We start from the raw sequence: 23,666 nt of genomic DNA, 5'->3' as shown, positions 1-23,666 counted from the left end.
TGCCCCCTGCAGTAATAAGCAAATACGACACTTCATCCTCTCCCTCAGCCTTTTCCCAGCATTATTGCATGGACAATAGCTCCGGATCAAATACTAGGTTTGGTCAGACAGTCCTTCATGTCCTCTTTGCATTGTGTATTTCCTCCACCTAGAGTGAGGACTACTCGTTATTCACCCATACGTATGGAGAAAAAGGAATGCCGTGTAGGAGTTAGAATAAAAAGTTACTTCATAGTGACTATTGTACTCTTAGCTAATAGTCCCCTTTCGTCTATTCCATTCACTCGTCCTCCATCCCCCTAATAATATTTTAGATAGGCTGACTGGGGAAGGGAAACAAGGAACAAGAGGCCATTGACCTAAATTAGAGGGACATTTGTTGTGCACAATGCTCTGGTCCTGTCTCACTGGGCAGGACAACCATAGGTATGGAGGAAAGAGGACTACTGGCTAGGAGCAAAGTACAGTGGTCACTACAGTAAGTAACTCTTTCTAATTCTTTTGTTTAAAGGTGTTATTGAAAAGACTACTTTTGCAGACACTCATGCTTTCTAGTGTGTACAATTAATTTTGGGAAATAATATGATAAATTAAGCATTTTTTAATGGCAGGTTCTACTTGAAAGTGAACAGATCCGAAAAGAATCTGATGATTCAGGACCTCTTACGGAATTAGAGCACTGGAAGCGCATGTCTACTAAATTCACTTACATTATTGACCAAATCAAAGGGCCCAGTTGTCGAGCAGCCATTAATGTCTTGAATGCGTGTCATTCCAAAGTGCTCAAGGTACGTTTTATATGATATTACTTACACGTTGTTATAATATATTCTAACTATTGATGCCTCATTGATCATTTAGATATCTAGATTTTCGGAAGACAGACATTTGAAAGGTAATATGTATCATGAACAACAGAAGGGGAAGTGCGTTATTTACATACTTGTTTTATCGTAGAATGTGTTTCTCATTCTCTTGTTTTTATTTTAGATACAAAAGATTTTATTTAAAAAAAAGAATGTGTTAGCATTTTCACAAAGTACAATCAAAGGAAAATACAAATGAACAGTCCCCAATGCTCCACTCTCAACCTAATCCAGCCAACTGAAATGTACAACTATTTTAGTGGTCCTCCATCTTTCTCCACCCCAGTACACTCCTCCTCTGCCCACTGACCTCTACAATTTCCTCAGGAAAGTAATTGCATCAAGAAAACAAATTCTGTTTTCAAGGTCTCTGAGGACCCAGTATAATGCGATCCTGGGCAAGCTAATCTACTATAGACATCCTTCGTGGAAAAATAGAATGAGATAATGTTATATCCCCTCATGACTGCCTGATGCAAAGGGATCAGTGTCCATTTTTGTATAAAACATAAAAGAGATGATATTTCATGTTGGGCTGCTGAGGGTGTGAGCTCTGAAGCTGCGTCCTGGCTGTTGACAAGAACATTGCAATCTGATCAATTAATCCGGTGATGTAATCTCTGTTCACGCCAGTGCATACATAGTTTGTGAGTTCACAGTAGCACAAGTCGTGTAGCATGTTCAGCTTTTTGTGGGGAATATATTGATCATGTGCAATAACCAAAGTTGAAATGCACCTTGATAAACAATTTGAGTGCCAGGATGGTTAATGAGATTGCTCAGTGTGTTAAGCATTCGTTGCAGAGATCTGTGTTCATGTGCCAGATCAGTTTTACGACTCAGCCTCCGCCCTCTCTGAGGTTGACATACTTTCTTTTACATACTTCTAGCATAATAGGTGTTACTGTCATGAAAAACAATGTACCCACACTAGAGAGTGCTTTTTATTGCAACTGACAGAGCATCAGTATAGTGTATATCCAGAGCTTAGTTCTTCCACTCGATTGTTGTCAAAACTAAACATTGACCCCAAATCAAAATCATAAAGTGTTAGTTGGGTAAGAAAATTAGCCAGCCTAAATTGAGAATACCACTGGATAATACACATAATTTTATCTCACTTCATAGAACTGTTCTTTTTAATATGAAAAGGTTATTCCTCTCTTAATGGTGGCATTGTTAAGCCCATTGGCTGCTATGTCATGATGGCATCACTGAGGGTGTAAATACTCGTATTTCATTTTTAGTGATAAACTGACGCAAGTAATTCTGGTTCTGAAAGAGAACTCTGCTAATCAAGCTCACTCTCATAATGATGACAAAAGGTATAGTGCATATGTGTACCTCTTCTGAGACTGTCTACTGACATCCTGCAGCGGTTTCCTTATAGTGGCAATATGGTGGGTTTGAAGGTCACATGTGCATTCCCGACCACAGCGTGCAGGAACCCAAAGTTCCAACCTACAAAGGCTGACTTTTACCTTAAGTAGCCCTGATCAAAATGATATAATAGTGAAACTCAGAGCTTGGTGGCAGTTTAATCAGTAACAAAATATATGCAATGCCCGTCTTGAACCCAGAGTGCCCTCTTTATTCCAAAGTCTGTATTCTGTGTGTTTTCCTTTACGGGGGTGCATTATAGTGTAAGTACCCTCATTTTTATAGAACCTTGGTTGGGAATTGTTGGACTGTTTTTCACTTTTTGGTACCACAGTCCTATTGTTAATGTTCTTGCTTCTGTACCAACTCACATTCCTTATCAAGAGTATAGCCTGTCCTCAGCTTGCACGACTCTAAGAAGTGAAGGAGGTGTACCTGTCATGCTGGTCCGTATCACCCAGTGGCACTGGAATTGGTGTTACTGCAGCACCGCCACAACTTCAGGTCACATTCAGAAGCAGAATTCCAAAGAAAGTTGCCTATAAAGAGTTTTTTCATTTTTTGTGATTAATCTAAAGACACATTTAAACAGTATTTAACATCTGCAAAGCACATTCTTATAACAAGTTGCAGTTCTTCCGCTTCAGATGCATGCCGGTAAGATAGCTCAGTGGGTTAAGTGCTCACTGTTGTGATCTGCAAGCTGCAGGTTTGAATCCGGGCAAGTTCAACTCAGCCTTCCGAGGTCAATAAAATTAATATCAATTTCATTTGGGTAATAATGATTGTATATATAAATGTACTATTTAAAGAGCTTTGGATAAAGGTGCTAAATGAACAACAAGTTATTATTATTATGTACTGTTTTCTGAATGGAAATCCAGGGAGATGCAATGTTAGGTATGTAGATATGTTACTTCGAGTGGATTGTGTCCTCCAACGTATTCCTCATCTTTGATGTTTTCCATCCAGTTTCAGCTGCTTCGGAAAAAAATTACGGCAGAGGGCACCGTGCGTCGATGTCGTCGAGTCAATGGTCCCTCGAAGGCCTCCGTCGAGGGTGACGTCATCGGGTGTATAAGTAGCATGCGCGGCACTCGTTGGCCTCAGTTCCATTTTTCCGCAGTGTACGTTGCTTTGGAGATTGGGCGCGCCTCGAGTTCTGTGAAGAATAAATAACGAAATATGTCTTCGTCATCGACGCCGACCACAACCCTGAAATCGGGTTTCAAAAAATGCAAATTGTGTGGCTCAAAAATGTCGATTAACGATCCGCACTGAGAGTGCTTATGGTGCCTAGGAGAAGGCCACAACATGGAGGCCTGTACGAAGGGAAAGCCTTGCGAGAGAGGAGAGGGAAACTGCAGGTTGGTCGTAAATCCGACCGAAAAGCTTCTAGCATCTCCTCGACGTGAAAGGCATCGGTCCAGGTCCCGAAGCGATTCACATCGCTCGTTGTCTTTGATGAAAAAATCGAAGAAACAACGCCACATGTCCCCCTCCACTTCATCTTCTGACGAATCCCCAAAAAGGATGAAATGTCCCACAAAACATTCATCATCCGAAGAATGGGAAGCATTTAGAGTAAAAATGATGGAGGTGTTCGAGAAAGTGAAGCCTCGGTCCGCGCCTTCCTCGGAAGCCGGCCGGGAGCGTTATTGCTCCGACACTCGCGCACCCTCGAGCCCGGGTGATCGAAGGAGGAAGGATAGAGAACCTTCTAGGACGCCGAGCGAAAAAGATCGCTCGAGTTGACCGCTCGAGGTCACTGACGCCGTCTGAGACCGAACATACCTCGAAGGGCAAATCTTCGAAGAGTGCCTCGACGCCCTCGAACCTGATGCCGTCGAAGTCGGGTACTACATTGACGTTATCGAGGCCTTTGTCGACGTCAACGCTGAAGCCCTCGACGCCGAAACTTCCTGCTCGACAAGATCAGCTAGGAAGAGAGAAAGAAAAGGCTAAAACACCTATGTTGCCTTCAGGACCCATTAGTACTCCTCCTCTGCCTCCTCCAGAGAAGGTTTTCAAGCCTTTGCCTAGGAAGGAGTTTTTCAAATCCCTGACCTCAATTTTTGAAGAACAAGAAAGATCTGATGAGGAAAATGTACCTTTTGGGCTTGAATTTGGTACTCCAAATGTTCCTGAATGCCTGATTTCAGAGGAAAGCAGGATGAAGGATTTGGTTGAATCATTGCACAATACAAGTGGTATTGATACGTCCCCAGAAAATGAATTTGGTACCGTCATACCGTCAGTTAATGACTAAGAGTAGATTATTTGGGCTGGGCCAGGCCTACAGCCCAATTTGTCCAAGATGATCTTACAGACATACTGGACCATGGTCCAACTGAAGACCCAATTCTACCTTTCCATGTGGCCTTACAAAATAGGGTGGCGCAAAATTGGGAGACGCCGGATTCTATTCCTCCAGTGAATAAATCCCTTACTTCAAAATACCACCCTGCCAGTAGCGACCCCGGCTATCTGTCTAAACATCCCACTCCCGAAAGTTTGGTCATACAGGCAGTCACAGCTTCTAACAAACTTGAGTACCCGTCCATCCCTCCAGATAGGGATGATAAGCGTGTGGATGGCTGGGCACGGAAGGTATTTTCAGCTGGGAGCATGGCATTAAAATCAGCCAACACCACTTGTGCCTTGGCAATGTTTTCGTACACTCTGTGGGAGTGCATTGCAATGGCGGCGGAGCACATACCAAAAGGGGAAGAAAGGGGAGGATTCCTAGCCATTGTTAGAGATGGAAAGGAAGCTATGCCGGAATCCCTTGAATCTGGTTTGGACACTGTTGATAGTGTGAGTAGGTCCATGGCCACTAGCACAGTAATGCGTAGATTTGCATGGTTACGGAAGTCGGGTTTTGCACTAGACGTACAGAACCGTCTTCTGAACATGTCCTTTGACAGGTCTCACCTTTTTGGCAGCAAGGCTGACGAAAGCCTTGAGAGGTTGCAGACCTCAAAGGCAGCTGCCAAGTCGTTGGGAGCTGCTATCAGGCAGCCCTTTCGTGCGACAAATCAATCTTGGAGGGGACGATCCTATCGTTATTACTCCTCATATGGAAGAACGAGGGGAATGGCCAGTCAAAGAGACCAAAGAAAGGCCACTCGCGGTGGACGAGCAAAACGTGCAAAGCTAGCTCCAGCTACAGCCTCTTTGCCATCAGCGGCTGTAGCAGCCGCCACAAAACCACTTTGAGGACTTGCATCACAAAACACCTGTAGGAGGCAGGCTGTCACAGCATCTGCAAGAATGGCGAGCCATTACTTCAGATGTTTGGGCTCTAGAAATAATAGCCCAAGGTTACTGCCTTCCTTTTCTAACGCAACCTCAAAGCAATCCACCAGGGAGAAACCCTTTGAAGTTTTCGGACCCGCTCCTACAGCAGGAAGTTCTAACCCTGCTGGAGAAAGGTGCTATAGAAACGGTACCTGCAGCGGAGAGGAGCATGGGATGGTACTCCCCGTATTTTTTGATCCCCAAAAAGGATGGAGGACTGAGACCCATCCTGGACTTAAGAAACTTGAACAAGTTCCTCAGAAAGGACAAGTTCAAGATGGTCACTCTTTCTCAGATCCTTTGGGCCCTTCAACTTCAGGACTGGTTGGTGTCATTGGACCTCCAGGATGCTTATTTTCCTGTGCCGATTCATCTCAAGCATAGAAAATACCTGAGGTTCGTGGTTGGCGACTCTCATTATCAGTTTCAAGTCCTAACATTCGGATTGACCTCCGCCTGATGGTCTTCACCAAATTGATAGTAGTAGTAGCAGCACACCTCAGGAGAGGGGGGATTCATGTATACCCCTATCTGCATGATTGGTTGATCAGAGCACGATCTGCCGAACAGGCACTGGATAACATGAAAGTCACCTGCCATTTCCTCCACAGTCTGGGCTCCTCCCTCAATTTCAAGAAGTCACAAATGACACCTTCTCAATGGCTCCAATATATAGGAGCTGTGTTAGGCACATCCCTGGGAAAGAGCTCGCCTCCCAGGTCGAGGGCTCAAGACATTCTTTAGATGGTTTCCAAATTCCAAAACGCCCACAATCTTCAGGCTTACGACTTCTTAAGGTTGCTGTCATGATTCCTGCCCCTCATGTCCCTAGCCCTCCAAGATGTCAGGCTGGAGCCAGGCCACGATCACCTACATGGCCCTCAAGGGCCTCTCCATCCCTCCAGAGACCCACTTGGAGTCAGTCTTGGTGCTTGTGGCACCAGACTCACTCAGTCCCATAGGATAACATTGGGGATTGGAATTGTAGTGCATTGATGGGGACAAGATGGATGCCCTCACATGTTTTGGTTCCCAGAACTGCATGTGCAGTCTAGTCTTTTGGGTGTGGTTCAACCCAGAGACACCTGGGATACCCAGAGACTATTTAAGCAAGGCCCAGGCTGAGAAACATGCTTTGCGTTTTCTGCACCTGCAGCGTGACACTCACCGTGTTCGGATCGGTCTCCAGTAGCCCTGCATATTTCTTTTGCGCTCAGCTCCTGCAAGAACAAGAACACTGTTAGGAACAGCCTTACCTGGTGGCGCTTCTGTCCATCATTCATTGTTCCTTCTGTTCTGCGGGCATCTTCGGCGGTGTCATTCCCATCCTGGCACCCCATTTCCTAAGGAAAAAGGAAAGGAACAGAAAAAAGGCATTAGTAAGCATTCTGCAAATCTTCGCTTAATTTTAAATACTGTACGAGCTTCAAACGCTTACCTGAATCCCAGCCGCTCTGGGGGAACTCTGTCTCCGGAACTTCTCATCCATCTGCAAGAGGGAAAAGACACTCCAGGTTAGCGTGGAAACATCTAGAGGCACCGCATACCATGCTTACTCACCGCATTTGTTCTTCATAACCGGCATCCACGCTGAAAATGTCGCGGCACCTAAAAGACACAGAAAAATAACTCAGTTCAATACAAATACGAAAGGGGTGCATTGCGCATCGCGCTCTCACTCACCTTCAGCGCTACTCATCTCAGCAGCACGCCGTCATCCCGGACGCCGGCCATCATCTAAGGAAGGAAAGAAACAAGGTTAGAGAACTGTTCAAAAGACTCATTATACTTACCTGTCGGACTCTTGCCAGTGAACTAACTAGGCAGCAATGAGCCCGCATCAATCAACGCGCCCCTGAGCTGAAAGCAGGACGGAGAGCACACTATCCAAGAAAACAAGGTGAGCTGTGGATCAAAGGGAAGGGTTGTACCCTGGGGAAGAAGGGGTTCAAGCACACAGAGACAATAGGGAGTTAAACTCGACCAATCCTGTGTTTCAGACCCAGTCTCCGGTTGAATAGCCTCCAGGGAAGGTTTCAAGGTCGTGAGAGGTCAGAACAGGCTGAGTGAAATCCCCGTGGATACCAGGTGAGCGTTACAGTTGCTCGGCCTCATGGCATCCTGCATCTTTCTGGTGCCAGAGTCACGTCTCAGAATAAGATCCCTTCAATGGGCTCTAAAGACTCAATGGTCCCAGTTCTCAGGTCGAATGACGGATCTTCTTCAGATTCCAAACAAGGTTCGTCAGGATCTTCTATGGTGGACTTGTTCGGAGAATATCCTGAAAGGAGAACCCTTTTGGGAGCCATGGCTGGAGACTACAGTAGTGACGGACGCCTCACTCAAGGGGTGGGAAGCTCATGCCAACGATCTGACAATCAGTGGTCGTTGGTCTCCATCGGAGTCCAAACTACACATCAACCTTCTGGAGCTGAGAGCAATCAGACCGCATTTGTTCTTCATAACCGGCATCCACGCTGAAAACGTTGTGGCACCTAAAAGACACAGAAAAAGAACTCTAGCGCTGAAGGCTTTCCTGCCATCTGTCAGAGGAAGAATGTCCTGAAAATGAAGGACAACACAGTGGCCATGCATTATCTAAACAAAAGAGGAGATGTAGGGTCACTACCTCTGTGCAGAGAGGCAATGCAACTCTGGTATTGGGCAATTCAAGAAGGAATCTCTTTAACGGCAGTTCACCTAGCCGGGGAAGAGAATATGACGGCAGATGCTCTGAGCAGGCAGAGCACAGTGTCCCACGAATGGGAACTGGCTCAGGAAGTCATTCTAGAGAACTTCGCCCTTTGGGGAACCCCTCAGGTGGACCTATTTGCGACCGGTAACAACCGGAAGTGCGAAAGGTGTTGCTCAAGGGAATTTCCCCCGAGAGGAGCCCTGGTGGACGCGTTCATGGTGGAGTGGAATTTCCCAATATTTTATGCGTTCCCTCCGATTCCCGTTATTCCTCCGGTCATCAGGAGACTGAAACGCTTCGGGAGCCGCATGATCCTAATTGCCCCGGATTGGGCAGGGAGAACGTGGTACCCTGTCCTTCTAGACATGTCCATCTGTCCTCCAGTACGTCTTCCTCAGAGAGAAAACCTTCTCTCTCAAATGGAGGGTCAGGTTCTCCGTCCAGAGGTCAAAATGTTCAACCTTCATGCTTGGTATCTGAAAGGCTGAGATACAGGGATTGGAACCTTCCAGATGACGTTATGGAGGTGTTGCTTTCGGCAAGAAGACCAGCAACAAAGTTTCTATACCGTTGCCGTTGGAAAAAGTTTTGCAACTGGTGCAGAGAAAAGAATGTCGATCCTTTTCTATGTTCTATTCTGGAAGTATTATCCTTTCTTCTGACCCTAGCACAAGAGGTCTGAATGTTGGAACCATTAAAGGTTATCTTGCGGCGCTTTCCATCTTCAAGCGCTCGTTGGAAGAATGCTCCTACTTCAAAATTCCTTTGATAGTACAATTCTTAAAAGGACTCACTAATGTGTTTCCTCCTCACCCATTTCAAGTACCAATTTGGGATCTCAATTTGGTCCTAAAATTCTTAATGTGTGCTCCTTTTGGGCCTTTGCACACGTGTCCATTAAGATTGCTAACATGGAAAACTGCTTTCCTAGTTGCTTTAACATCTGCAAGAAGAGTGAGCGAATTGCAGGCGCTGTCTTCCGGGCCACGCTACACTGTGTTCCTTAAGGACAGAGTTGTGTTGAAGGTTAAACCCTCATTTTTACCAAAAGTGGTATCTGAGTTTCATTTAAATCAAAAAATTGTGTTACATGCATTCTATCCTCCACCCCATCCTAGTTAGGAGGAGGAAAGATTACACAGGTTGGATCCAAAAATAGCTTTAAGCTTTTATATCTCTAGGCTTTCTAGGCTTAGATTGGACAGCCAACTGTTTATTGGCTACACAGGAAAACCATTGGGCCAATCAGTAACAAAACAGACAATATCACGCTGGATTGTGCTTTGCATTTCGGAATGCTACAGACTGGCGGGAAAAGACCCACCAGAAGGTCTAAGGGCTCATTCCACCAGGGCCATCACTTCGTCTATAGCCCTGCAAAGAGGTGTTCCTATAAGGTCCATTTGTGAGGCAGCAACTTGGTCATTGCTGCATACTTTTTCAAAATTCTACAACCTAGATGCTTCCCAATCTAAGGAGCTAAATTTTGGTAGAGCAGTCCTATACTCAGGCATCTGAAGATATTAAAAAAAAAAAAAAATCTAATCCCTCCTCCATAAAAATTATCCTTACTGCTTTGGGAGTCTTTCAAAGATGAGGAATACGTTTTGGAGGACAGAATACACTCGAAGAACAAGTTACTTACCAACTGGTAATGTAGATGAGGAATACGTTGGAGGACAGAATACACTCGAAGAACAAGTTACTTACCAACTGGTAATGTTCTTTCGATTGGATGTTCCTCCAACGTATTCCTCATCGCCCTCCCAACCTACCCCTCTGTAGACTTTTCCCAGGCTGTTGCCACTCCAACTCTCGCAAGGCAAATACCTGACTACCGGCATAGTCTACACAGTCGAGAATCGATAATGAGAGGGGTATAAACAGAACTGAGGCCGACGGGCGCCGCGCGTGCTACTTATACACCCGATGACGTCACCCTCGACGGAGTCCTTCGACGCATGGCACCCTCTGCCGAAATTTGCTGAAGCTGGATGGAATACATCAAAGATGAGGAATACTTTGGAGGAACATCCAATCGAAAGGACGTTACGAGTTGGTAAGTAACTTGTTCTTCTAGAGATTTGAAGAACTTAATGTCTGAAAACGTACATGCAAAATACATTCCGAGCGGCTACAATAGACAGCTGTGAACAGAACCCCCATGTTTGCTTTAATGGACCAATATCTGCACTTTTCAGATTAGCTTCTCTGCCTTTAATAACACAGTAACAAAACCTGTTGTCTGTCTCAGCAGAGAGCTAGTGGTCATAGTGTCTGAGATCTCTTCTTACACACTGATGCAAGTATGAGGCAGCTTACCTTGCTGTGTGTGATTTCAGGGCATGCTGATCTCTCTAAAGCAACTTTCACAAGATTGTGCTTTCCAATTCCAGACAAGTGACTGTGCTGGACCTTTCCTGACTGCCATTCAGAGGCACTGGTGTGTTTTTTTCCATATGGCCAGTGGTGGAAAGTTAAACGAGTAAAGCATTGGTTGCTGACATGAGGGCAGATAATTGTTTGAATCCCACTGCAACACTACTTTCTCCAGCATTGGATCTTTCATGGATTCACATACTTAGAATATTCCCCGTCGTCAGGCCGGGAACCCTCGGTAGCTTTATTAAAATCGTTTACCATTGGAAAAACCTCGACACTTTTGTGTCCTATCGACGTCCTTTTGGGACGCTTACGCATGGCCCAATAGCACGTAAGGTATGAATAGCCCTGCCTTCGTGCTCCCTTCATATTTCAACCGTCTCCAAAGTAGTCAGGATCACCTTGTGTTTTCTACACTTTGTTAGGTTGTACTTTCTTTCCCAATGTCGGGGAAAGCATTGTTCCGCCCGTGTGCCATGAAGAAAGTTTATGAGGGGAACGGGCACATGGATTGCCTTTATTGTCTCTACCCTCATTCCTCTGCGGACACCTGTGATATCTGCAAGGGGTTCTCGCAAAAGATGTTGAGGGACCGTAATCAGCGTCTAATATCGTGGCTAAACGAAGGGGCCTACCCTCCATCTGAGGTAGGATCGGTGTGCAGTCTGGCATTTAACACACCTAAGTCCCCTGTAGTCCCTCGCCGGTCGGTGTCGGCTGAATCTCCGGCAAAGAAGCCACGGCCTACGGAGAAGAGTCGTTCCTCTTCTGGGAAACATCTAGCGAAGGACACTCCTTCATCGTAAAAACATGGTCGTTTGGACCAAGGCCGTAAGCCAGAAAAATCTTTGTCTTCATCTACTGCAAAAAAGGATGGGAAAGACCCTTTAAGGCGCTCCTCCTCAGGAGACCATCATAGGTCTTCCTCGTGTAGAGAATCTTCAAAACATCGGCCTAGAGGCTCAAAAAAGGCACGATCGCCTAAAAAGTCTGCGCCACAACTGCCAGTGCCGTCAACGGGAGTCCCGTCATCGACGGCTTCACTACTGTCCGCACAGTCAATCCCTGCAGTGGCGTAGTCGACCCCAGTGGCGGCGATCGACAAGGGAGACGTAGAAACTCCCAGGTTTTCATCGTCGACGGTGGTTCCTCCAGAGACTTGGCAATCGGCGGTGTATGACGCAGTTCTACCGGACACCCTATTAGAGCAGGAGCCAGCGCTCTCGGTGTCGTCGATGGAGGAGGAGCGGGAACCGGTTGCTCATCCAACATATCTCAGCTTACAGGGCATTGGCCCGTCGACGACTACAGGGATCCGAAATGTTCCTCCTACGTCTTCTCTGCTAAATCCGCAGTCGATGTTGTCTTTACAAGTTTTATCTACGCTGCAGTCCCTCTTAATCCAGTTGGATGCAAGGATGCCTCCCATGGGTGCACCTCTGGTGACACCTGTCGTCGACGCGGCAGGCCCCGCTCCACGTTCAACATCAATGGCTGAGTTGTCGGTCTCCCGTCGGGTCAGCGAAGAACCCCCACCCCCCCCTGCTCACATCCGGAAGAGGATGAACTAATGAACTACAGGACTCTGAGTCGGATCAAGGTCCCAGAGACTCCATCTCGGACATTTCATCGCCGCCGTCAAGAGACCCTACGTGGGAATCGGATGGAGAAGTAGAAACTCCTAGAAGTCCGGAACAACCGTCACCCCAGATGACATCGGGGCCTTTCATGTGATGATGGCGAAAGCCTGTATTGAATTTGGTCTGACCCCAGAGGAAGAAAGGAAGGAATGTTTTTTTATTTGACCAAATGGGGAAGAGAAGGAAGTCAATCTTCTTGGTTCCAATTATGGACCACGTTTGGCAGGAGGCTTACGTACCATGCTCCATCCATTTTCGGAGCCTGCAATCAAGGGCAGGTTAGAGAAAAAGTTTAAGGCCCGGACTCTACACCTAAGTGTTTGACCGCACAGCCCTCTCCTGAATCAGTGGTGTCAGCAGTGGCTAGCAGAAAAGCTAGATCACAACACAAGTGCACAACACCTCCAGACAGTGAAACTAGAAGGAAGGATGCCTTTGGTAAGAAAGTCTTAACAGTGGGAGCAACGATAGCACCCTAGGACACTAGAGCAAGTAACAACGTCACTGTGGCTCATCCAAGCACGCCACTGTAACTCACCCCAGCACGGCACCCACATAGCCTAGCTCACTCCAGCAGCCCACCCACCCACATAAGCTCCCCCGAGCTGTATAGCCAAGCACCCAATTACATCCCAGTACAGGCTCCTCTCAAGACTTCACACACCACCCTAGATTGCATCTTCTTGATGCCCACCCACTGCATCAACCGAGCAAACCTTAGCTCACACAAGCATCCCATAGCTCACACAAGCATCCCCTAGATCGCACACGCATCCCACAAGCATCTCATAGCTCACACAAGCATCTCATATCTCACACACGCATCCCATAGCTCACACAAGAAACCCATAGCTCACAGAAGCATCCCATAGCTCGACCGAGCACAACACACTCCCAACTGAGCTAAAAGCAGCACACTTTAAGGGCCTCATTACAAGTTCAATGGCACGGCAAAGTAATTCCATTACTGCCACCTTTTTGGGCGGTAGCAGAATTACCGCCATTTTTCACAAACCACTGAACGCAAACACAAAAGTATGCCAGTCAGGTAACACAATGGAGTCCCCTCCAAAACATCTTTTTTTGGCAGATACCCTGATTACTGGACAATTATCAACACACTTGTTCTGTGACCAAATCGTACAGTTTCCCCTCATGGTGTAGGAAATGGTAGGATGATCCTATAATTTTAGCCAACCGCGCGTTGCACCCTGGAACCTGGAGTTCCACATTAAATTTGACATATGATAAATACTACAAGCACCAAAATGCAGAAGCCTGTAGCGCTATGTAAAGTGTGCAGTGGACCTCTGCTGCACCAGTCTGTATGCAGACCTGTCCACATTGGCCTCTTGGTGGCCCTGGGTGGGTTGCCCAATGCCTGCTCTTGGTAGGATTTTCTGACGGGTAGGAAAAAATGACAGGTTAGGCTGTCAGATTTTCCTACCCCGTCACTTTTTCATACCCCTGGGTGGGTTACCCAATGCCTGCTCTTGGTAGGATTTTCTGAGGGGTAGGAAAAAATGACAGGTCAGGCTGTCAGATTTTCCTACCCCGTCACTTTTTCCTACCTCTGGGTGGGTTGCCCAATGCTAGCTGTCGGTAGGATTTTCTGACGGGTAGGAAAAAATGACAGGCTAGGCTGTCAGATTTTCCTACCCCGTCACTTTTTCCTACCCCTGGGTGGGTTACCCAATGCCTGCTCTTGGTAGGATTTTCTGACGGGTAGGAAAAAATGACAGGTTAGGCTGTCAGATTTTCCTACCCCGTCACTTTTTCCTATCCCTGGGTGGGTTGCCCAATGCTAGCTGTCGGTAGGATTTTCTGACGGGTAGGAAAAAATGACAGGTCAGGCTGTCAGATTTTTCCTACCCCGTCACACTTTTCCTATTGGTAGGATTTTCTGACGGGTAGCAAAAAATGACATTACAATTCCTGTCAGATTTTCCTACCAATAGGATTTTCTGACAGATAGCAAAAAGTGACGTTACACCGGCGCCATGGGGCTAGATCGTGTGCATTCACAGGCCACGCCCCCTCCTCACAGCTGTTCTTCACTTCGCCGCCACTGCTGCCTCCTCCTCGTGGGCACAAGATGGCTCGCACAGACACAGCACGCGGCCCTGGGCCACCCATAGCACTAGCGGCCGACACCGCATCTGCCTCCTCCTCACACTGCCGAAAACGCTGCTCAGGTGAAATGCGGACTTAAAGCAACAAATAACTAAAAAACACATAAGGATCACTGGCCTCCCGCAGCCCGCACACCAGTGCGCACAGGTCCTGCCCACCACTCCTTCGTCGCTATTGTTGTGGCCCTCTCACCGGAGTGGGCCACAGCAGATATCAGCATCACCCGGCCTACACCTTTAGGCTGCGCTCACGCAGCCGACCCTCAGCAGGGGGCACCGGAGTGGGTCCCTTGACTGGGTTCAACCAGCACACTGCAGCCCCGGGGCACCCAGGCTTGGGTTATCCCAGCTGCGTGATCACACAGCAAATCCATTCAATGGGGACGCGTTGCCTAGCAGGGTCACTCACCGTCCTGATGCCAGGCCACGTGGCAGGCCTCTGGAATACTGCGTTGCACCAGCATGGAACATCAACCACGACACAGGAGACAGTTCTTGGTTTGAGCGCTTGGTCTTCTTCTTGCTGATAGATTTTTATCCATCAGTGGTGATTTTTTGATACCGAGGCTTGAGCCTCATTACTCCATCCTCTCGGGTTGAGTATGTAGTCGTGGGTTTGTATTCTTCTTGGTCTGTGTGGTCTTGTCACAGTAGGGCTGGTTTCACAGGGTCTTTGCAGTGATGGGTCGAGGGTAGCGGTCAAAGGGGTTTGCAGTGGTGGCAGTGAGTCTTCTGATCAGAGGGTTCGGGTTCTGATCCAGTCCTTGGCAGAAGTTCTTACTCAGCTTCGCTAGATGTTCGTCCAACATTTCGATGTCCAGGTCTCTGTGAAGGTCTGCTATCCTTGTGAAGATTGGAGCTCCAGACAATATCCACAGGGGCTTGTTCTGGACTATCTGAAGACTCTTCTGGTGTCGCTCATGGCAGGTCATCCATGCTGGGGAGACATACATCAGGGTTGGTCTGATGATCGCCTTGTAGATGTTGATCTTTGTCCAGAGGGGCATGGACTTGCTCTTCAGGAGTGGGTACAGCGCTGCCATCTTTCCTGTTGCTTTCTGCTGAGTATTCTCGATGTGGCTTTCCCAGTTGAGTTTGCTGTCCAGGGTCACGCCGAGGTAGCGGCTGCTGCTCTCCCATTTGATGGTCTCCCCGTTGAGGCTGATGTGTGGGTGCTCCTTGATCTTCTTTCTGGTGAACAGCGTTGCGGTTGTCTTGCTGGTGTTGAGTTCTATCCTCCAGTCGCTGTACCACTTCGCAATGGTATCCAATGAAGCTTGCAGGTTCTTCGCCACTTCCTTTTCGCTGAATGACTGGGAGAGTTCTTGGTTCGACTGACGAGCGTCCCTTTTATTGGCTTGATCACATGGTAACCACCATGTGACCATTACACACATCCTGGGAGATACTAAGCTCCTAGGAGGGGTGACATGCAACACCCAGCACAGGCAAAGTCTCCATCAGGTAAAGCAGTGACCCCAACACACTACACTGCATACCGCACACACATCGCGCCAGTGTGGGGATTTTGTGGTTGTAGACTCCTCCTCACAATGATGGTAACGAAAGGTAGACTCCCAGCACAGGCAAAGTCTTAGAGCAGGTAAAGTAGTGATACCAACACACGGTGCAGCACTGCACACCGCACATGATCCGCACCGGTGTGGGGATTTTGTGGTTGTAGACTCCATCTCACAAAGATGTAAACGAAAGGTAGGCTCCCAGCACAGGCAAAGTCTCCAGCAGGTAAAGCAGTGACACCAACACACTGTGCCGCACACCGCGCACGCTCTGCGCCGGTGTGGGGATTTTGTGGTTGTAGATTTCTCCTCACAATGATAGAAACAGAAGGCAAAGTCTTCACTAGGCAAAACAGTGACACCAACACAATGCGCGGCACACCGCACATGCTCCGCGCTGGTGCAGGGATCTTATGGTTGTAGACTCCTCCTCACAATGATGGATACGAAAGACAGACACCCAGCACAGGCAAAGTTTCCAGCAGGTAAATCATTGAGACAACACACTGCGCTGCACACCACGCATGCTCTGCGCCCGTGTGGGGATTTTGTGGTTGTAGATTCCTCCTTACAATGATGGAAACGGAAGGCAGACTCCCAGCACAGGCAAAGGCTACAGCAGGTAAAGCAGTGACACCAACACAATGCGTGGCACACCGCATGTGCTCTGCGCCGGTGCAGGGATTTTATGGTTGTAGACTTCTCCTCAAAATGATGGAAACGAAAGACAGACACCCAGCACAGGCAAAGTTTCTAGCAGGTAAAGCAGTGACACACCACACTGCGATGCACACCACACACGCTCTGCGCCGGTGTGGGGATTTTGTGGTTTTAGACTCCTCCTCACAATGATGGAAACGGAAGGCAGACTCCCAGCAGAGGCAAAGTCTGCAGTAGGTAAAGCAGTGACACCAACACACTGCGCTGCACACCGCGCCTGCTACCCAACGGTGTGGGGATTTTGTGGTTGTAGACTCCTTTTCACAAAGATGGAAACAAAAGGCAAACTTCCAGCACAAGCAGAGTCTCCAGCAGGTAAAGCAGTGACACCAACACACTCCGCTGCACACCGCCTCTTTAATTTGTTATTTGTCCATTCTTCTCTAGTAGCCGGGATTGTCAAGGAATTAAACATTCATTTGTTTCTGACACTTGGGCCTTACAGGTCGTGTTGCAGCGATACTGTCTTCTTTCAGTCCAGCGCCCTTCAAATGACCCTCCTTTTCTTCTTCTCTTCCAAGTCCTCTCCTCCTGGTGGAGGCCCGGGTTCTCTTGGAAAAGAGCACAATAAAGCTGGTGCTTACCAAAGACCAGGAGGTTTGACACACTGTATTTTCTGGTGCTGGAAAACAATGAGATCCCACATCCCATCATGAATCTGCTGCTTTTAAATGTATTTCTGTGCCAGGCCAAATTCAATATGTTCATCCTAGTTCAGATCTTACAGACCCTCAAGCACTAGGACTGGCTGATGCATAGTTGCCAAACTGGCCCATTCCAATCTGTAGGTGTTTATCCAGTTCTGGTTTTTTCTTTGAATTCTTGGACTTGTAGTCTGAATTTTATAATGGGAAAAGTGGAACTACAAATCCCAGAATGCTAAGAAAAAAACAGGACTGCATAAGCACCTACAGATTGGAATGGTTAATGTTGGCAAGTATGCTGGTGTCACTGGACCTTCAGGACACCTACTTGAATGTGCCAATCCATCAAAAGCACTTGTGGTATATGAGCTCTGTAATGGGGCCTTACTTTTAAAGTTTTTTGCCATGCCTCCTGAGCATCTCTCGACACCAAGGTTCTTTACCAAGCTGCTGGCTTTGGTGACCTCTCGTCTCAGGAGGAAGAGGACTCATATCTTCCCCTGCATGGAGGATTGGCTCATTTGAGCCCGGTCCCCAGAGTGGGGACGGCACAGCTGCACAACACTTGCCAGCTTATGCGCAGCTTGGGCTTCCGCCTAAACCCCAACGATTCCCCAATTCGCTATACCAGTCACTCCAGTTCATTGGAGCAGTGATCGACACATGCACGTTTAGGGCCTTTCTCCCTGAGGAGTGACTTGTGAACATACCACAGATGGTGAATGTCTTCGGGGTCAGACATGGGCAAGAAATGGGCCCAGACATCTCAAAAAAAGTGGCCATCATCTAAAAAAGAGACCCTCATCTAAAAAAAGAGGCCTTCAAACCCTCATCCGTGAATCATGTAAAGGGTTAATGGTGTTTTTGCATGTAATGTTTTGTGTAAACACTTGAGAAAACCAGGGATAACATTCCTTTTCCATGGCCCCGGCATCTGATAATGATTTGTTATTTAAATTGCACGTTTGCCAAAGCACTGTACATAGCACATATTTACATACAATCATTCCCAACCAAAGTAGTTAGTACTCATTTATCAACCTCCGATAAAGGAAAGGCTGAGCTGGCCTTGCCAGGATTTGAACCTGCTACCTGCAGATCATTCATAGATCGCAGCAGCGCCAGCGAGAGCTCAACCTGCTGGTCTATATTACTGGAGTAAGCTAGGAGGAGCAAGCAGTTCCTTCCTTCTTCCCCCCAATCATCCATCACTCCCTTATCCCTCCCTTCTTTCCTCTTGATTTTCTTCTTTCTTTTTTGTTTTGTTCCTTCCTTTTTTCTTGCTTCTCCTTCCGTTCTCTCCCCTTTCTTTCATGGGCATCTTTCCTCTCCTCCTTTGGTTTCTCTCTCACATTATTTCCTTCCTCTCTCACATTGTTTATTTCCTGTCTCCCTACCATCTTTCCTCTTAACTTTTACCCCATCCTTCTACCGTCCTTGTTTTGTCTCTTGTACCATTCTTCCTTATTTCTTTCCTTCCTCACTCTCTGTAATTCCTACCCCATTGTTATATTGGAAAATAGCAGTTAAAGATAAATTATTGTGCATGTGTCAACAGACTAGGGTGCACTCGAGTTGAGTGAAATGATGGGCTCTGCAGCATTATTGAATCACAGCTGATACCAAAGAGCAACTGCATCACCAAGCCCATAATCGAGACAGCATGAAAGTGTAATAAATCCATGTTCAGACAGAAGCATTTAATCTAAGTATGCATGAACCACACATCTGGGGCTGTCTAGGTATAGATACCACATGGGATTAGATGCTTTACAAATTTGCTTTACAGGATTCACAATAGTTTTATGTGTTGTTTAGTCTTGCGGGTAAGGTGCCAGGAAAGAGTGATGTCCGCAAGCATGCAGTTTCAGCTACAACTTAACAATGCCACAATTCACCACAACCATGGTGCCACCACATACCTCATGCCTCTCAGACAATCTACAATCTGAAGCAACGGCACACTACAGTTACCACCTCCCCAATTCTACCCAATTCTACAGTATGAGAACCATCCCTTGTTAAATCAGTGTAATGCACCTAAACTACCGAGGTGCAATTGCTGGGCAGGAAATTAGGAAAACCTGTCCTCAGCATACCACGTGATGCTCATACCAGTATGACACCGCGTGCTGCAGAACTGGCACTAGCGATAACCTGGCTTTAGATCGATGTATTTAGACTTTAGTGAAGTGAGAAGCTCTCACTTTCCACAACTTCCTGTTTTCTGTTCAAAACCCTGAGCAAACATGCCCTACACCAGAAAACGTGTATTAAAAGGAAACATGGTACAATAATCCTTATGTCCCTCGGTCTCCCTCCCAGGTACACACAGGGCCCAAGAAAACAGGCCTTAATGCAACTTCAGAAAGGGTTCTCAATAAAGTTACTGAATCTGAACCATACACAGCCTATGAGAGGTCCCTCTCTGAGGGGCCTGTAACAAAACTCTGAATGCACAGGGAAGCATGGAAAAAACATTGTTTCATATAATTTTGTGTATTGGTGTTCAGCTGTGCAAGTGCCCATGCACAATATAAGGTATTATCTGTACATCCAATCATACACCCAATATATATTAAAGCAGGCTGTTTGGAATAAGGGCCTGCATTTAAATGCCGGAGACTCTGACTAACGTTGGAATAAACAAACCTGACCTTTTAAGAGAGAATAATGATCGTACGCCTCAGGTATCAGCAAATGCAACCGTCTGCCAGCACAAATGTTCTTTTTATTTCACCCACTCTTGACCTGCAAATGCAAGGAGGAAGCCGTGTGCAAGGCATTCTGGTAAACAGTTTTTGAATATTAAATTATTTTTGCTGATTGCCTTAACCCCATATTCTGGATATATAGTACATTCTGAAATGCAATCCGAGGGCTTACAGAACGCAACAGCTGTATGCTGCAAAGGTCAAACACTAGGCTCCAAAGCCAACAGTTTAGACTGAGAGCGAAAGGACTACATTATGACAAATTATAGTGCACACTGGTGCTTGCCACACTTTATACTTAATGCAGAAGTACAATTGACTGTCTGTGTCCTATAATTGTATATTGGAACTTAGGAAATCAGCTCTTACAAGAAGCACTGCATTGGACACTCCTAGTCAACGGGCATGCACAAAATACACATACATGCAGCAATATGCTCTACACTGTAAGGGAAATTTCAATGCTGTAAACTAAAATTATTCATCTTTGTCCTGGCCTGTAGCCATGTCGAATTTCAGAAATTTTTAGAAGTTAAGAGCTAATGCTCATGGGTCAAATAGAGATATGTGGCGTGGATGCAGTTTGTAATCAGTCTTAGACAGCTTTTAGAGAGGCTTGATCATGACCTGATCAGTGTGACATACATACATACAATCTCACTGCATGAAGGAGCTAACAGGTACAATAACATAGACCCAGGGCAGCCCAGGTCAAAACATAGAACTTCCTGCACATATTTATTGTGACACTGGAGCCACCTAAATACTGCATCGTCACCACTTCCTCCCAGGCCCACCTAATTTAAACCTTTACAATTATCCACCTGCACCATGCTTTTTTAACACTGAGACAATGAGTAGCATCAAATGCCTTTACCACTGGGCAGCACTTAATGTTTTCACCATAGAACACCATCACATTCACATGCCTTTAACACAAAGCAGCACTGACAGGAGCGTAGCACCTTTGACAGCAGCGTAAACAACTCTCTCGCTGAGTAGCTTCACAGAGCAGCATTAATGTTTTATACATTAGGCTGCACATTTGGTAACTCTGTCCTAACTTTTCTGCAGCAGATAACCACTTCAGAACCAGTCCTGCCTGATTTGCCTAAACTGTATTCGGACCGCCTCCATTTGTGGAGCCCTCCCAACGAGTAGCACTGCATAGAAGTGAGGGCCTGTGCCCGGGTCGGGCTATCTTAAAATGGATAGACAAGCGCAGACTGTCTCAGACTTGCGACCAGAAACCCAGTGCCCACTTGCGAGCATCAGTGGGGCTGCCTCCAACAAACCAACTGAGCTGCACCATAAACGCCTTATGCACAGACGAGCAACATGAACAGCCAGGTCCCTAACACCCCCTGGGCCAACATTATGAGAAATCGGATTCAATTGAATACTTGGGGCTAGGCTTGATAGAATATGGAGGGTGGAGACAGGAAGATAAAGGTAAAATGGGAATGGGAATTTTGGAGCAGGTTGACGCTTCAATTAGTAGAATGAAAGACTGCACAATGCTACTTTTTCCGAAAACTTCACATCAACCAGGATACCTAGGCCATGCATGCGCCACCAGGACAGGACCTTTCACCTTACTCTGCACCGGTCTGTCCAGGGAAGCTCTTCCATGTGGGCTGAGTCCACACTACTTTGAGCGTGTTGTTCTGGCATTCATTCAAAATGCCAATCTTGCATGCACACATGTATGTACACACAAACGGGTTGTTTTAGGATTCAGTGTTCCCCTCTGCCATGGTGCAATTTTGTAAGGACTAGAACTACTACAAAGGCCGGACCTCCTCCGCTCTCTAATCCACACTGAACCAGGTGTTGCAAGCAATGACCCATTCAGACCACAACACGGCACCCCATCCGCACCAGCTCAGGATACAGTGCCAAGAATAGCATCTAGGGGATGCTGCTGCCTGCAACAGGTGTTTGAGAAAACCTGATCTTCATTCAAAAGACACTCATTTAGTCTGATTGGAAATATGATTTCTTTTTTCATATTTGATTTTGTCTGTTTTGTCTGTGCTCAAACATCCCCTTGTGGTTTGAGTTGCATGTGTTGTTAGTCATGCCGACACAATGATTGCACACCCGTGACACACACTGACTGAGTAGCAGTAGCAGTGCTCTGGTCCTTTCTCGTCTAACAGAGATAGTAACAATTAATTATAAACACTTCACTTGACTGTTCTTGTTCGGAGTGACTGCCTCTTCTCCAAGTCCCGAACCCCGCTGGCCATTGTAACCCACATGTACAAATTCTGTCTTCAGAGACTTTCCATTGTAGTTTATGTCTGGGCCAGGCAGCACAAATAGGACCCTCGTCGCTGTCAAGGTGTGCTTTGCTTGAGGCCTGCTCCCCCCTCTGTCATCAACACTTTCTTTTGAATATCTGCGCATTGTGCTGAATGTGGCACCCAGCAACACACCAATGCGCATGATGACCCACGCGTCTTGAGCATGATTGGCTGCTACTGCCAGCCTGCTACATATCAACAGGCCCCCTGACCCTACCCTGAGAGGGCGAGGCTCAAGAGTCATCCCCGGTTCATCCCCGCCCTGCCGCGCACCCAAGGCAGGCAAAAGCAAACTTGATGTAGAGCCCACCCCCCACAACAGGACTTGTTGGTGTTCTCGAAGAGAATGTAAAGCTGCATGCCTGGGACCCAAGCCAGTGGATGGCTGGGGCACTGGCAGCCCCACGACTCACTCTATTGGTGCATCATCAATGCAAAGTTAACTTAGCAAGTGTTAACTTTTTTTTGATGATGTTCTCCGACTGACACTTTGTGCATTCTAATCAAAAATACATCTGTTTGCCACTGTGTGGTAAGCTAGCCGCAGGCTGTGTGAAAAAACGTAACAAGTACAACTTCAGTTACAAAAATCCAGCCCAGCTCCATGGATATTAATGTGGCTCATAAAACCGGCCCAGAGTGGTTTATAAAATCGGCCCCAGGGCCATCCAAAGTCCATTTTGATTCAGCCGGTGGCAGAATGGCAGATAGGCCAGTCCGCCCCTGGATGTCTTTCTGTTTCGGAGTCTAAACCCAGCTTCAGATTTTCTGCATCGTCAGCAGATCCAGGTGCATTTTCAACTCACTGGTGGGAGTTTGATTTGAGATGCACTCTCCCACTGCGGTGTGTCTTGAATCTGGGTGCATTTACTCTGCTGCTGTGTTCAAGTCTGGCTGCATTCTTCCACGCATTGTGGTTCATATCTAGGTACACTCCTCAGCTGCTGTGCTCTTAAACTTGGGTGCATTTTCCACGGCTGTGTGCTCACTCTAGGTGTCTTCTCCACTGTAGGCCGTCTCAAAAATGGGTGCATTCCCCCACTGCTGGGTAAATCTAGGCGCATTTCCACTACTGCGTGTCTCAAATCTTGGTGCATCCTCCCACTGCTGTATGTCGCTGGCTATTTGTACTCTGCTGGAGCATGCCAGTCGGCCTAGAACTGCATATCGCCCGATTGAGTTGTTTGACCTAATTTAGCATTTTGCGTGACCATACTAGTAAGCATAGAATGAATTCTCGCCTGATTAACTAGTGTAGGCAACTGTCACCTGCATGGCTGTGCTAGCCAGCCAAAACTGCATTTTCGCTTGCGTAAGTAGAATAGCCTAATATTGGGGTTCACCTATGTGCGCAAGTTTACCTA

The 23,666-nt window shown here is 46.9% G+C and overlaps 1 protein-coding gene across 1 annotated transcript in view; it reads left to right on the top strand.

The window, feature by feature from the left end:
• Positions 1-23,666, top strand: part of DNAH8 (dynein axonemal heavy chain 8) — an 8,835,797-nt gene that overhangs the window by 1,127,684 nt on the left and 7,684,447 nt on the right. Inside the window, exon 8 of the mRNA XM_069608756.1 lies at positions 612-788. Within this exon, the coding sequence (XP_069464857.1) occupies positions 612-788 (177 nt within the window). The remainder of the gene's footprint in view (positions 1-611; positions 789-23,666) is intronic.

This window comes from Ambystoma mexicanum, chromosome 4q (assembly GCF_040938575.1).
Source record: "Ambystoma mexicanum isolate Mex_15411 chromosome 4q, UKY_AmexF1_1, whole genome shotgun sequence".
Taxonomy (NCBI): Eukaryota; Metazoa; Chordata; class Amphibia; order Caudata; family Ambystomatidae; genus Ambystoma; species Ambystoma mexicanum.
The sequence above is the reverse complement of the archived record's forward strand: the minus strand, read 5'-3'. Positions and strand labels throughout refer to the sequence as shown.